At 38.0% G+C, this 15,253-nt stretch overlaps 2 protein-coding genes across 3 annotated transcripts; one reads left to right on the top strand and one right to left on the bottom strand.

Annotated features, from left to right (window-relative positions):
• The first annotated feature begins 251 nt into the window (after positions 1-251).
• Positions 252-3,786, top strand: elac1 (elaC ribonuclease Z 1). Its single transcript, XM_032577671.1, has 5 exons — positions 252-521; positions 693-899; positions 987-1,045; positions 1,342-1,552; positions 2,252-3,786. Exons 1-5 carry the CDS (start codon positions 365-367, stop codon positions 2,734-2,736), a joined length of 1,119 nt encoding a protein of 372 aa, XP_032433562.1. The 5' UTR covers positions 252-364; the 3' UTR covers positions 2,737-3,786.
• Positions 3,787-6,119: 2,333 nt separating this feature from the next.
• Positions 6,120-12,523, bottom strand: mier3b (mesoderm induction early response 1, family member 3 b). Of its 2 annotated transcripts, none has more exons than XM_032577669.1 (13): positions 12,490-12,523; positions 10,692-10,716; positions 10,330-10,475; positions 9,995-10,117; positions 9,766-9,889; positions 8,943-9,016; positions 8,765-8,837; positions 8,509-8,657; positions 8,312-8,393; positions 7,950-8,044; positions 7,733-7,860; positions 7,462-7,616; positions 6,120-7,335 (listed from the first exon to the last, which is right to left on the bottom strand). In XM_032577669.1, the coding sequence occupies exons 1-13, from the start codon at positions 12,496-12,498 to the stop codon at positions 6,863-6,865; spliced, it is 1,656 nt and encodes a 551-aa protein (XP_032433560.1). In that variant the 5' UTR covers positions 12,499-12,523; the 3' UTR covers positions 6,120-6,862. The 2 variants fall into 2 exon arrangements, with proteins under 2 accessions (XP_032433560.1, XP_032433561.1); XM_032577670.1 differs by lacking the exon at positions 12,490-12,523 and adding an exon at positions 11,861-12,450.
• Positions 12,524-15,253: the final 2,730 nt, after the last annotated feature.

Here is a 15,253-nt window from a genome sequence, read left to right as displayed (position 1 = left end):
ATTCTATTGTATATTGACTCACTTGTCTTGTAGTTTCCTTTTGGTCTTTGATCATCTTTTATCCTTATAGAGATATGTTACTCTGTTGCTTAAATAGGGACTTCTAGTATTAAAAGTATTTTAATCACTATGCGTTTATTTCATAAACATTACTGGGAAAAAATGTCGGGTTGTTGTCAAAATTAAAGCATTACACACACCAAGAAAATTTAAACCCTGTGTTTTTAGCGCGTCGTCTTCCAGCGCCGCCCCGCCTCACATTTTGCGTCATCACTGTGTGACCTGTTCTGACAGGCAATGTGGCTCAAGTCACTGTTTGTGGAAGTTTCGATATTTTTCACTGATCTCCTGTAACGCTGGGAGAATGTCCATGGATATGACTTTCCTCGGAACCGGGTCGGCTTATCCGTCTCCTCACCGCGGCGCCTCGGCCGTGGTGCTGCGGACGGACGGGGAGTGCTGGCTGTTTGACTGCGGAGAGGGAACCCAGACCCAACTGATGAAGAGCCAGCTCAGAGCCGGTGAGGAACCAGCCGAACCCCTCTAAGTATTTTAAAGTTAAAAAAAAAAAAAAAAGGTATTTAAGTATTTTTGCTCAAAGTTTTGAGATGGTAATAAACCAAATTTCTTTCAATCTGTACTTCTTCGTTGTTGGTAGAGCGTTGTCATGTCACGTCATGGTGTCCACACAGGGCGCATCACTAAGGTGTTCATCTCCCACCTGCATGGCGATCACCTGTTCGGGTTGCCTGGTCTCCTCTGCACCGTGAGCCTCAACACCAACCCCGACATGGAGCAGAGCCTGAAATGTGTGGACATCTACGGGCCCCGGGGCCTCAGGAAGTTTCTCAGAGTGACTCTTGGGCTCACAGGGTCACAGCTGCTCTTCTCATATGCAGGCAGGTGCAACGTAAACCTTCTGTTGCTAAAACTCAGGACCGAATTGAAAACATGAACGCATACCTTGCCTCTTGTTGCTGCTGTAGTGCATGAACTGGAGTCCACGCCAGACCAGAGTCCAGAAGATGGACAGCTGAGTCTGGAGGTACGTTTTTCTTTTTGAAGGAGTTAATAATGAAAAAATGATAAGCCAAACAGAAAAAAAAAACAACTTTTTATTTATTGTTCTATGTTGATCATGAGAAATGTAGGTACAAGCTGTTGAGATGAACTTCCTCCAGCATCTAAATGCAAAAGATTATTTTAGCTTCCCTATATTTGTTTACATTTCTTTAAAAATGGATTCTTTGAATCATTGTGTCAATATCTAATTCTTATTATTTTTGTTTGAGTGCTGCTTGTAGGTTTCCGATTTGCTCTAACATTTGTCTAACATTACAGATGACTGTGAACTCCAGTCCTCCCCATCCACAGGAGCAGCCTGGCAGGACGATTCCTCTGGACGTTTCCGACGACTGTTACCTCCTTTTCCAAGACAACAAGTTTGTTGTCAAGGCCTTCAGGCTGTTTCACCGCATCCCTTCCTTTGGCTTCTGCATCCAGGAACATGGTCGTCCCGGAAAACTGAAAAAAGAACTACTGAAGGAGCTCGGTAATAAATACCTCCTGATTTACTATCAACCTGAGAAAGGATTGGACTGTATTTTGAATTTCCCATAGAAAAACCCACTTTTTACCACAAACAAAAAATAAATTACAATTTTTTTAATAGATCATTTAGCACATATACTCCTTGTACTGTTGGTGAACATCGCAAGACATGAGGGACATTTTTGGACAGTCATTTCTGTATTTTTCAACTTTCTTTGTTATGTTGAAAGAAAATTTCCACGAGGAAATTTTACACACTTACCCCAAAAAGTGTGTAAAAAAAGTGTGAAAATATTTTAGGAAAACAAAATGAAAAAGAATTAAGTGTATAACCTTTTTAATGCAAATTTTAGCCAGCTTATATTTTGTTCAAATTTTCAAACTGAATTTGAAATCATTGGTCTAATTTCAGTCTAGTAACAAAGTGTGAAAATTTAAACAGGGACTTTGTGAATATATTTCTATTTAAAAGGCTGAAATCCCAAGAAAAAAAATATTTGATGTGAAGTTCACCAATAAGTGTTTCCTGTTTTTTCCCCCCCCCCCCAGCCAAGTCTACATTCAACATGTGTTGGCTATTCAAATAAAAAAAAAACCAACTTATAAATGTATTTAATTTTTTAAGATTATGAGCTAGACAGTTAAAAACTTAAAATTATTATCATTTTTTTTAATGATTGATGTATTTTCTCAACTTTAGGTCTTAAACCAGGCCCTCTGTATGGCCGTCTCAAAGCTGGCGAGTCTCTGGTTCTTGACAGTGGACGTTTACTGCATCCCAGTGAGGTTCTGGAAGCAGATATTCCCGGGAGGAAAGTCTGTGTGTTCGGAGACTGTAGCTCGGTGATCGGTGAAGGAGCTTTCCGTCTGTGCGACAGGGCGGACGTTCTGGTCCACGAGGCCACCCTTGGGAACGAGCACCGGGAGAAAGCTGTGGACCACGGACACAGCACGCCTGAGATGGCAGCGGCCGTGGCTCGGACTTGCTCTGCACGGAGGCTGGTCCTTTATCATTTCAGTCAGCGCTACAAACCCAGTTCCCTACAGAAGGAGGGAGACGAGGACGAGGTCTCAGAGCTCAAGAAGCAAGCTGACCAGGCTTTACAGGACACTGGGGTAGAGGTGATTCTGGCAGAGGACTTTATGACTATCCCCATTCCCCTCATAAGACAACCGTCCAGTTAAGGTTTGATGCAAGTGGATATGATTAATTTGACGTGTGTAATTTAGTTCTCAAGATCACTGACTTTCATTTCCTTGTTCACTATAAAATAAAAAATGTCACCCAGATATACCAATACACACTAAAGCTTTTCTTATAATGCTTTTTTTTCTCAACTTTCTTTAAAGTCAAGTAAAGCTAATTATTCACATCCTCCAGCAGGTTCTGGCATAACTTCTGTTTGATGACAAATGAAGGTTAACTGTCTGTATTGCAGTAAATGCTTGCTAATAACTCAAGTATATAATGACAATTGTTTAATGCAGCATGCAAGTTGAAGACATTAGGAAACTTCCACTAGTTTAACCTGATTAAAAACCAGCTCCTTGTTCTACAGTAAGTCTGGACCCCCAGCTATTGACAAATGACCGCTTGCTGGAGGATTGGGCTTTTAATAAACCTGAAGTGTAGGAGTGTTTTATTAGCTGTTCAATATTTATCTTTAAGATAACGGTTCTCACTTTCTTCTACTTGCTGGACAAATCTCCCTGTAAAACTTTCACCTCAGGTATTTACATTTAAGGAACAGAGAGCTTTCTATCACTGTTTTTATCTTTAGTAAAAGTTATTGATGCTTAATCATGCTTTGGTAACTTATCTGTATTTATTTATTTTTTCATGCCTTTTTCAAAATTCCCAGTTTCTGTCAGATGAATCTTACAAACCTGGAAAATTGTTTTAAAAAGTATTAATCTACAATAGGGTTAAGTTGTGACTGTTAGTTTGGCACCCATTTTTCAGGGATGTTAACTTTTCTTCTACAGCTGTTTTTTTTTTTTTCCACATTTCATCACCTACACCTGCCTTGAATATGCTGGCCTTACTGTAATATTACTAAAGACAAAAAAAGTATGCAATCATCTCTGAAGTTTTTCCAGAGCTTTATTTCTGGATCTGTACACAAGGTATTAAAGTACAACAGAAAATACAAAATAATGTTTAACAAAAGAAAAAAAAAAAAAACAGCAATGTTTATGTACAATTCTTATAAACAATAAAGATAGCTTCTTGAACATTTCTCATAGTGAAGTTTTTGATTGTCTATATTTCTGGATATACATTTTTAGGTTTTGTAGGGTTTTTTTTTTTATTCACAAAGGTGTTTTTCGGTTTTAAAGGATGTGAATTTTCAGTTTCAAAACACGACTGCTATATTCTGTTTTAACTTTTAAACTTCTAAACACAATACAAAATATAAAATAAATTTGTTTAGTGCTTTCCTGCACACACAAATCTCAAGCCAGAGAGATCAATAAAATATCACATTTTCGAGTTCACAGGGAGGTGAGAACCTACTCAAACTACTTAATGGCCTTTACATTCTGACAGTTTTTAGTCTTTGTACAAACCACAGGTGAAATAAATAGCACTGCACTGCTAAAGCTAGAAGAGCTTGGAGGACCTACTGCATTATGCACATTGCATTAAAAGAGAAACGAGCTCTTCGCATACTTAGAATCAGCAGCCATTCCTTAACCATCAAGACAAATATCGACGAGTAAAAAGATTTAGGAAAGAAAGATGAGTGTCTTTTACACATGGCTGCAAAAACCGCAACATTGAGCAATACCAGCACGTCTTCAGGTAAAGCCGTTTTCTGTGGCACACTAGAGAGGCAGGCGCAGCTGGCATGCGTGGTTTCAGCTGCCGCCTGGAGTTTTTGGGTATCGTGACTATCCAAACAGAGAAATGAGATTTGAACAAGTCAAATGTTTAAATGCAGGAGAAAAAAAATAATAACCCATGACTGTACATATCTACAAATTATTGCCTTTCTGACAGAGAACCAAATTTGAAACCTTTGTATCAACACAAACTCACAAGTGTAAGAGGTCAGTTAATAGGCGTTTTAAAGGCTATTTGCTAATTATTTACATGAAATGCAGATGTAAAGAACCTCTCTCTGATGCTGGGCTTCCGAACTGAATTTACATGATGGAACTTAGTGATGATTAGTGGGCGTGAATTTGATCTTTACACAAACATTATGGGAGAAATGCAAACATGTACTGGACAAAACTGACATGATGTTCCCCTGAAACAAACTAAACACTCATAGCACGATGCATAGATAAATTAAGTAAACACTACTACTGCATCCAATTCACTGATGCCGATCCGCTGAACCTTTTTTTTTTTGTTGTTTTTTTTGTTTTAGTTTTACAATTACGGAATTCAGTCAAGTAAAAACCGCTCCTATTCTGCTACGTTACTCCCATGAAATTGTCAATCGGGTTTTAAAAGGCATCTCTTGTCAGTACAGGCTAAGCAGAGGTTACAACTCAGAGGCTTTAAATAAACATAACACCACCAGCAGGTTTGCCAAAGCTTGCTAGTAATGAAAAAAAATGGAGCTACTTGATTGAGGAACAAATTCTACCATATTTAACAATAACAAGGTCATATACAGGTAAACCTGCCAAAGAGCAGCATGAACAAACTTAAACGTATTAAATTAAGTCTTACAAAGGTCAAAGTATACTCAATAAATACAGAACTTTACTGTGTCAGTGTTTACATGGCTATTAACCCAACCAAAATCTTTGCATTGCTATATTGCTGTTACAGTTTGCTCCAAAGAAGATTTCACAACAGGGAGAAAAGGAAAACAATGCGACTCTGATTACGTGAGGCTGCAAACCGTTTTCTTCACCAGCTGTTTAGAAGCACGATGATAAAACAAACCAGGGCCAGAAATTTAGGTTTGACATGAGGAGAAAAAAACAATTAGGATGCTGCAAAGGTTCGCACATGTCAAGTTAAGTCAATCTGAACTTAAAGATGAGATGCACCAAGAGACTGCCTCAAATCAAGACGTGTTTTGTGCATCGCACTCCATATCGCACAGTTTGCTGAAACTGAGCAAAAAAGACTGGAAGCTAATTATTTTAGTATCAACAAAGTGTTTGAAAATTAAACTTGTTTAATTTTCAAACACTATGTATGATCTACGTATAAATTAGGCTGCAAAAGAGCAAGAGAGAGCAAGACTTGAATCGGCCAAAGTACTGTTTTTCTTTAAGTGCTGTGAGTAATAGAACATGCCAGATTTGCCTTTTTGAAAACTTAATTAATTTGCATTCTTTATCGATTACAAACAAGGGCTAAATTTTGCCTCTTCAAGACAAGTCAAAATTAAAAAAAAAAACTATATTAAGGGGGAAGGCTGTGGTGGCGCAGGGGGTTAGCACGCCCCACGTTTGGAGGCCTTAGTCCTCGACGCGGACGTCGCGGGTTCGACTCCCGGTCCCGACGACCTTTGCCGCATGTCTTCCCTCCTCTCTCCTCACCCTCCTTCCTGTCTGCCTACTGTAGAAAAAAATACGAGCCACTAGCGCCGCAAAAACTCTTCGGAGAAAAAAAAACAAAAAACAAAACAAACTATATTAATAGGTTAAAGTGCTACAAAAAAAATTGTAACAAAGATTCTGATTGGTGCATCTCTATAAACTAACTCAAATTGAAGAACCTTTACAGCAAGTCAAAACACTTCCTGGCCTCTGAACGAATCTGCATGCTAGTGTTACTTCCACTCAGGTTTTTGGAGGTGGTGGGGGGTCAACAACACCATCTGCACCATTCTGATTACTGAAAAGTACCTGTAAACCAAACACAATTTCAAAAAAATAATTAAATATAAGTACCACATCAAATAAAGACAGGCAACTACTAACACTAGAGGCAGAAAACAATCTGTTTTGGCAGCTGAAAAGAATGGCAGAATAACAGACTGTAGCGCTGAAGATGCTTATATATGTCAGGGAAGAAGATTCACAACTCTCCTACTGCAGCTTCTGGGCCCCACGGTACATGGACGTTACACATCTCATAAACGCAAACAAAAATAAAATAAATGGCTATATAAACTCTTGAGAGAAATCAAGATTTTAGTTCTATATGGTAGACATCACTGATGTCATATTACACAAAAATGAAAACAAAAAGTATATTCATATACATATATATAGATATGTATATATTTATATAATAGAATTTAAACAAATCAGATTTTCCAGTGAGGTCAGTCTTATGTACAAGCAAGAAAAAAAGGTTTCAAAAGGGAAGAACAGAGGAAGAAGACGAGGAAGATCACTCTGACTGAAGCGCTGCAGTATGCTGTGTGTGGTGCCGTGTGTGCGCTCCCAGAAACCCGTTGGGCTCGCCGCTGCCAGCTAAGCTCCCAAAGTCTGTGACAGACACGGCCATTTTGGCGCCGGTGATTCGGTGGTGGTGCGTCGTTGTCCGTCGGGCTTCAAAGTCCACACCGAGGTTAGCGACGGAAACGTCGTTGATAAATGAGTCAGGCAGTGTCATCTTGAGTCTCTTAGAGGGCCGCTCGCAGTCCTTGCTGACGCACACTCCTCCGAGCTGGCCCAGGTCGGAGTAGAAGCCGGCGTCGAGCATGTTGAGGCAGTCGGGGTCGGCGCCGTTGGAAGGGAACCCAAGGGATTCGTCGTGGTTCAGGGATCCACGGTGGAGACTTTCCAGAGGAGGAAAGCTGTAGGAGTCCAAGCAACTCACCTCTCCAGGGGCGCATACTGTGGCTACAGTGTTGCTTAAAGCTGTGAGGAGACAGAACTGTGTTAGCATGGAAAACCTAAAGATGACAACTGCGATTAAAAAAAAAAAAATATTACAAGTCAGAAAATCATCTGCTATGAAGAATTTCACATTATTCCCATACAAACCTGTGAGATCGCTTGCAGTGATGGAGTTGAGCAGACTGAGCTGCTGCTCTGTTGTGGCCTCCATCCTTCCCCCTCCACCCGCGCCTGAACACACAGATGACGAGCTGTCCACCGCCAACCCCTCTGCTTCATCCACCAGCCTGTCCATCAGGTCACTGCGCAATAAAATCACAACCGAGACAATTTCTTTAACATCAGGTATCGGGTTTTTTTCCCAGTGTGTGTGTGACATGGAGCAAACAGGTCAAATCAACTTGTTCCGGTCACTTACGTTACACCAGGATAGCTGCTGTACTTCTTCTTCCCAAACCGATTCTGCTGCACAAACACGTCGAAGCGCTCAGACTTCTTCCACATGTAATAAAACGCTACACATTCTGCTACTGTCCGTGTTGTTACCTGAGGACAAAAACATTAAAATTCAATTAAAAAAATTTTTTTTAAACTTTTGCATAAATATTATAGTAAAACCATGAAATAAGTCTCACTTTGTGTTTCTGAATAAGGTGAAAGTTCTTGTCGTACATCTGGAGAGCGTGTTCAAAGTTCCTGCATTCTTCCTCCGACCATGGAGGAGATTTTTCTAAAGCAAAACACAACAAATATTAAACAGTGATTCCTGGAATCATCTGAAAAGTAAAGGATGTCTTAACCAGAGAGTCAGTCCAAATAACTGAGGTTAAAGGCTTAAAGAATTATGTTTATTAATTGATCCAACATCTGACAAGACAAACTTAGGATATTCCATGATTTACTACAGTATTAGACCTCATCTGAAAAAACTTACATATTTATAAATGAAGGACCTACTGACATAAGGAATAATGTGATCATTTCCTTGTTTGCTTACCTTTAGAGGATTTCACATGGTTGCAGTATCTTTCTAGTGCTTCACGGATGTTGTAGTTGCATTTCACAAGCTCATACAAAGCCTAAGTTGGAAATAATGAAGTATTGGACAAAACACATCAGATAAAAACTACCCATCGAAATCTTGATTTTTTTCAATGTGTTACATCAAAGGATTGTCAAGGAGATGTGACCTACCTGCTCATCATCTCTAACATGCATCCCTGGTTTGTCGTATCCTGTGCTTTCATCTGTTGTCCTTAACAATACTTCAGAGAGATAACTCCTAACCTTGTTTTCTGACAGAATGTCTGGGCTCCACAGTAACTCATCATCATCTTCATACACTGTTTGAAAGAGGAGATGATTTAGAGTTAGAGCTGCTGCTTAATTCCTTTTGGTGTTGTTAGGAATTGGCTAAACAGCATGTACAGATGCAAAAAGCAGCGCTCACCTTTCTCCTCGTCTTTGTAGTGACAGAGGCCAGATGGCACCTCTGCTTGGTACTCTGCCCCCACCATGATTTCCTTGAAAAAAAGAGAATACACAAAAAAGGTCTGGCTTAACGTCACATGAAGTTTATTATTACATAATACTGTATAATACTGTATATAATACAATGTATCACTCACTTTTCCAGAGTCGTCAGGGCTAGGCCCAAGATCGTCACACTCTGATTCTTTATCCCCATCAGAGATGGCATTGGCTAAAAAGAAATTTTTAAAAATCACATTAGTAAACACACTCCTTTACTTTCTGGTGCAGAAGCGTGAGGTTTAAACCTTCAAATAATTTTGGGAATCTACAAGGTCATCTCATTTGTCTCTAAAATTTTGCAGAATACACAAATAGTGTCAGAATTTAGTGTAAATTGGCAAACATTTTACATGTCACCTAAAGCAGTGGTCCCCAACCACCGGGCTGCGGACCAATTGGTACCGGGCTGAGCAAGAAATAATGAACTACTCCGGATCTTTTATTTTGAAAATCCTAAACCGGATTTTACCGGTTACGTCTTGCGAGTCAAAATTGAGCCAACTTGCAGCAGAATGAGTAACAAAACAACATCGGAGTTCTGCTGCGCGCGCACCCACCCCCCACCCCCGTTCCGCAGCAAAACTGCGAAGGGCTGACCGGTCCGCGTGACTAAAAGGGTTGGGGACCACTGACCTAAAGGATTTGACTATTTTCCCATGACTTTGACATATTGTTGATCTCCTGTTCATAGTTTTCTTTTTCAGGGTAAACACTCTGACTTTGATCATCACCATGTTAAATATTGAAAGACACATCATCAACCATGCCAAAATGTGATACAAAATGTTATAATAAAATAAATGGATGCAAAGTCCATTGTTCGTGCAAAGTCACAACTCTAATACAAATATGTAATTTTTCACTCAGTATGGTATACATAAAACTTTAACACCAGCAGACAGAAATCTGTAAACTTACATCGAAGTGTTCTTGGAAAGAAGTCTGTGGTCTCATGAGACGTAACTGATGGGGTCAGATCATCAGCTGAAGATTGGGTCTCCTCCTCATAATCACCAGATAACAGATCTTTCGCTATTTCCTCCTGATGAGACCAGAATAAACAATTAGATAGCCCACAACTAGTTATTCTGTCCTAGATATAAACTTTTAATATGTTTAATGTGTGTGCATATTTGCAGGACTTTACCTTATCCAATGTCATGTCAGGAAGCTCATCCGTCAGGTCCCCAGAGGAACTGTCTATACTGGAGCCTGCTGACGCCTCATAGCGATAAATAGCCAAAAGTTCTTCCAAAGGCATGTTCCCTTCCTGATTAAAAAAACCCCAACAATGTCAATAATTTTTCTGTGATCTGATGGCTGCATTAGATGGAAAACTTCAATAATAAACTTAAATTGGCTAAATTTAGTAATTAAGATTAAATTAGAACATACTGAATGTTTTAATGATAAATAAATAAATAAAAAATTGTATTGAATAAGTACGAAATTTGAAGGCAAATGAAATGAGGACTAGTTTACCCTTTCCAAATCTGCAAGTTCGGAGCTGAAGTTCCTCCCGCCGTCTAAAGACTCCTCCTCTTCAAGGGTCCTCTCGTCATCGTATTCATGAACTAACATTTCTGCAGTTGGGTCAAAGTCATGGTCCTCTGAAGATAAAGAGCCAACTGAACAAACAAAACGGAAATATCTTAGTGGCATAGCACAAAAATTGTCTTAGGAAGATCACACAAACACAAGAGAGCACAAGACTAAATTGTTCAGATTTCATTGCAATTAAAATAGTCAGTATCCTTCTAATATTTAAGTAATACAAAACATTTCTTTAAAAATGACTTCGGCAAATTAAACATAAAAACAATAATTCATGGTGCATTAATTACCTGGACTTGAACTTCCTAGAGAAGCCTGAAAGTAAAAAGAGCAAAAAATTTATACATATATGAAAAAAACAAAACAAAAAAACAACATACGAGAAAAAAACAACCTCTACCACAAAAACCATTCATGGACAAATATGGGAAATTTGTGATGCATATGAATCTATAAGCTAATTATCATAAAGCATTAACAGATGCAATTAAAAGAAATGCATACATGTTAAAATATGATCACAAATGCTAAGAACTGTCAAATTTGTGATTGTGTTGCATCAATAGTTACACAGAATTTTTTGGTTTAACAAAACAGTGTTTGATTCACCTGAAAACAAGCTGATGTTTTTTTTAAAGGTTTGGCTGTTGGCTGACATTTTCAAATACTGAAAGACCAAAAAATCTAACAATTTAATAGGTTACAACATGCTTAATTAGGTCTCTCCCATGCACACACACAACCACACACCAGGCTGTATTAAAATGCTGATATAATTTTCAACTAAAATTTAGGTCTCAACTATAATGTTTCACTTTAAAAAAAAATATAAGATGAATGCATTTTCATTTCAAGACAGCATAATGTCACCATTTTTAACGGCAAACATATATTTTAAATTATAGCGCTAATATATAAGAAATTATCACACTTCTCATAGCATAGCAATATTAAAAACATTTTTGAAACTAAGAATTTTTTTAAAGATTCCCCCCCCCCCAAATGTTTTATTGAAAATTCATAGGCATAAATGACACCAGAAATTCAGCTGCTAAAACACTGCACTTGTCTTAAGTATTAAACTACAAATGCAATCTTAGCATAAAATGATTTAATGCCCGTTCAGATGAAACTGGTTGAGTTAACATTTCCCCTCTTCATAATTTTACTAAAATACCTGTATGCAAAAAAGTGCATGGTGTTTATACAGCTGCAGTAATAAAAATGAAGCAAACTCGTGAAATAAGCTCCAAACATTCGTAATTTGATCAAAATAGTATCACTGAAAAAATACAAAACACAAATGACCTAAAACCTAAAATAGTCATTATGATGGGCCAAATGTAGGTATACATTTATTCTAAATGTCTCTGCTCCAAACAGCACCATGCATTCATCCAGAATACATGTTAACAATCCACAATGGGGGATACATAGTCAGAAATACCGTTATGGTTACCTGCTATAGGTAGCTAATTTGACATGAGCCGCAAGTCATATTGCAATTTCAGATTTGAAGCAAGGAATTGGGATTCTTCACTACATCCAAATAAATCAGGCCCCTGTGTAAAAGACAACAGCAAGATTTGAACTGAATCTGCTCCCGAAACAGTTTGCTAGCCGCCAAGCTAACCCTAAAAGCTTAATGTTAACGCTCTGCATCGAGAAATGTAAACACTAATTTGGTTTGCATCGCGCCGTCATCGATGGGGAAAGATGTTCTTTTCCGTAAAGGTATTGTAAAATTAGCTCAAGCCGTTCAAATAAAACTTAAACTATAATAAACTCGAAATACTCTGTTATTTTCTTTAAGGAGCCGACTGGCGTTAAATTTACGTATCAATTTACACAGCCGCTACTGCGAAGCAGCTGAGAGCGAAGGCGCAGAGGCCTCCTAGTGAAGGATCACTTCAGACATTCAAGCATATTTTATACGAATAAAAATGACATTTATGGCATAAAACACCCTATACATGCAGCAAAAACGTTTTTCTCCTCAATCGATAACATAAAGATTAAAACTAAAATACGTGAGTACAAAAAATATCGATTAAAGACCAGGAGCTTCTCCCCTGTTTTCCCTCTTACCTCCGCCATATTGGTACCTTTAGCTAATGAGCTCGTCCTAGCGCAATACCCGGATGAGAGCTCTGAGCCAATCAGAGGTCCAGGTGACGGCTGTAGTCGTGACGCCGGTCAAACCAACCACTGATCAGAGTAACGGCAATGATCAGTAAATGTTAAATTGACAGAGGGCATTTCAGGAAAACGTGAAAAAACCCAAGTCAGATCAGTTTTCTATACAGAACATAATAGATGTCATGTCATCGACTCTAATAATGCCTCACGAACCAGCAGTTCCAGCAGTTTGCTAGAACATTCCTGGTACGGACGCAGAACATACTAGCTTATTTCCTGCTCTTTCTATTACATATTGTAGCTATCTCATTTCCAAAGCTCTATTATGGACATGATCATTAATTTTGTTCCGTTATACTTGCAGCATAAGAAATATTTTGTAACCCTGCTAAGAAAATGGCCAAAGGCAAATTATTGAACCTTTTCAGTCTGTAATGTAAAGGCATTAGTCGTCCAATATGATTCTTTCCTAATGCATTAAATTTACCAACGTTTTTCTTCTCAAGTGTTTTCAATCACATTTAAGGGTGGCACAAAATGTGACATTTTCATAATAAACTTTCTTAAAGAGTTTTTCCACACGCGTAAGCCGATCATCGAAACAACAAATAGAGTAGCGTTCTATTAGTTGTGCACTGGGCAAACACTTCCTTTTACACCTAATTTTTATATAAAATTTGTATATTTTAAAAACATGGTAAATGTTTTATAAATTCGTAATCAGATATTTTAGTTCAGTTTTCAATCCTACATTTTTCATCGGTAGTTAGCTATTTAAAAATAAACAAATATTCAAAATAGATGTAGAAATATCAAAAGTAGAGTCACCTTAAAATGTTATTTGACTCTACAACGTTGCCTTCAAAGAGATTAAAACAATCTGTTTCTTGTACAATGGCCAGCAGGAGGCAAAATAAGTGCAGGGAAAGATTCTTTTCAAAGGGATAACATTTCCCTGATTCAGGTAAGATGAGAATCAGGATGGGACCTGCATAAATTCTGCTTAATAGAAAAGCAAAGAAACAAAGAAAGAAAAAAATAATAGATCAGATTTTTTTGTGACCCATTTTTTTGTTTTTGTTTCTGAAATTTTGTCTTGCTCAAGAAAGCTACGATCCAGTCATGTATCCAATGAAATGTAGTATTTATTTAGTCATTATTATTATTTTTTTGTTTCGCCGTCACAGGAAATTAATATCTCTAAATTTGAAAAGTGGAATCCCCAGTGAAGGACAAACAGTGTGGGCTGCATTGGAGGACTTATGAGTCACGGTTCCAGACTATCCAGAGGAGCCTCCCTCCACAGGTTATACTTGAACCATATGCAAGTGGGTTTTAACAGGTAAAGATTATGTACTACCTTTCATACCACTTCCCATACAGTCCAGAGAAACAATTAGGGCACCCTATGAAAGCTTGTCTTTTTTCTAAGGTACCCCAGGGAATATTTTGTACATGTAAGTACGTACTTTAAGAATAGCAGTTAAGGGGTTAATATCAATTTTAATACTCGTAAACATTTTAAGTTATATAAGCAAACAGTAAGAGTTGAAGAAGAAAACAAGTTATAACTGCGACAAACTGGCGACCTGTCCAGTTTCCTCTCGCCCGAAACGTTCACTGGAGATAGACACCAGCACCCCTCCCGACCCCACTAGGGACAAGGGTGTACAGAAAAATGGATGGAAGATGGAAGAAAGAATAATCTATTATGGCAGTTGGCTAGTTTACATCAAACATAATTTTTGTTGGATTTCTTAGTTGGTGCATCCCTTGTGATAAGCACAGTAAAATAAAAGCAACATTTTCTACCTGTTTTGTTCCCCTTCATCCCTCCCTCTCTGGCAAATATATGATTACTCACTTAAAAGCACTTTAAATACCTACTTTCACAGAACAATGTTGTCAGGAAGATATGTGGGCCCTTACTTAATGAGTGAAATTGCCAGGTCAACAAGTTATCCTCTGACGTAGGTTGTGGAGAGGCGGGTTAGAAAGGGTCACCGATCCATTGTTATACTGCAAACCGGAAGCGCATGATTAACACAGGCCCACACCTACACTGAATCTGCAGCGGTCCGGCAACTACCCACTCAGCTGATGTACCTCATAATGCATTGTAACACTAATAACTTGATAATTATCTATTATGATCCAGGATAAATGGAGACATTCACTGCATGTAGATTAAGCTAAATATCACGCATCGTTTAGGAATGGCACACTGACTGAAATGTAAAAACTGCTAGACTATAACAATTAAAGTGGCAACTCAGCTTGTCTACATGTATATGTATATAATAAATATAATATAATACAATATAATATTTTTATGTTGAATAAAATAAAAAATAATTTAATTAAGAACAATAAATAAGAAGTTTTTTTTAAAACATACAATGAGGAAAATTAAATGTCATTAATACTATAGAAAAAAATCAGTCACCATGACTAAAATATTTTTTAGATAAAGGAAAATCTATTAATCTGTGCAATTAAATCGCTTATTAGCTGAGCTGTTTAGTGGGATAGAAAAGTGACAAAATAGTAACATTGCTGAATCCTGCTGAATATGTTCCCATTTTACACTTTTTAAGTTCACCGTGTACTTTCCATGAACACCTGGGTACTCGCGTTCCATAAAATAACTGACCACCAGGTGGCAGTGTGTGGATGCTTTGGGTTCGAGATGACTCAGCTAAAGCATTTTTCC

Source organism: Xiphophorus hellerii, chromosome 12 (assembly GCF_003331165.1).
Source record: "Xiphophorus hellerii strain 12219 chromosome 12, Xiphophorus_hellerii-4.1, whole genome shotgun sequence".
Taxonomy (NCBI): Eukaryota; Metazoa; Chordata; class Actinopteri; order Cyprinodontiformes; family Poeciliidae; genus Xiphophorus; species Xiphophorus hellerii.
Note: the sequence above shows the minus strand (reverse complement) of the source record. Positions and strands in the feature narration are given on the sequence as shown.

Bases quoted from the DNA above. Each gene is read 5' to 3' on its own strand.
- elac1 (XM_032577671.1), top strand. From the start codon at position 365: ATGTCCATGGATATGACTTTCCTCGGAACCGGGTCGGCTTATCCGTCT. The intron at 900-986 runs GCAGGTGCAACG...TTGCTGCTGTAG, and splicing joins GCTGCTCTTCTCATATGCAG to TGCATGAACTGGAGTCCACG. The intron at 1,553-2,251 runs GTAATAAATACC...TCTCAACTTTAG, and splicing joins AGAACTACTGAAGGAGCTCG to GTCTTAAACCAGGCCCTCTG.
- mier3b (XM_032577669.1), bottom strand. The intron at 8,045-8,311 runs GTAAGCAAACAA...GTTTTGCTTTAG, and splicing joins CCATGTGAAATCCTCTAAAG to AAAAATCTCCTCCATGGTCG. The intron at 7,336-7,461 runs GTTTGTATGGGA...GTCTCCTCACAG, and splicing joins CACTGCAAGCGATCTCACAG to CTTTAAGCAACACTGTAGCC.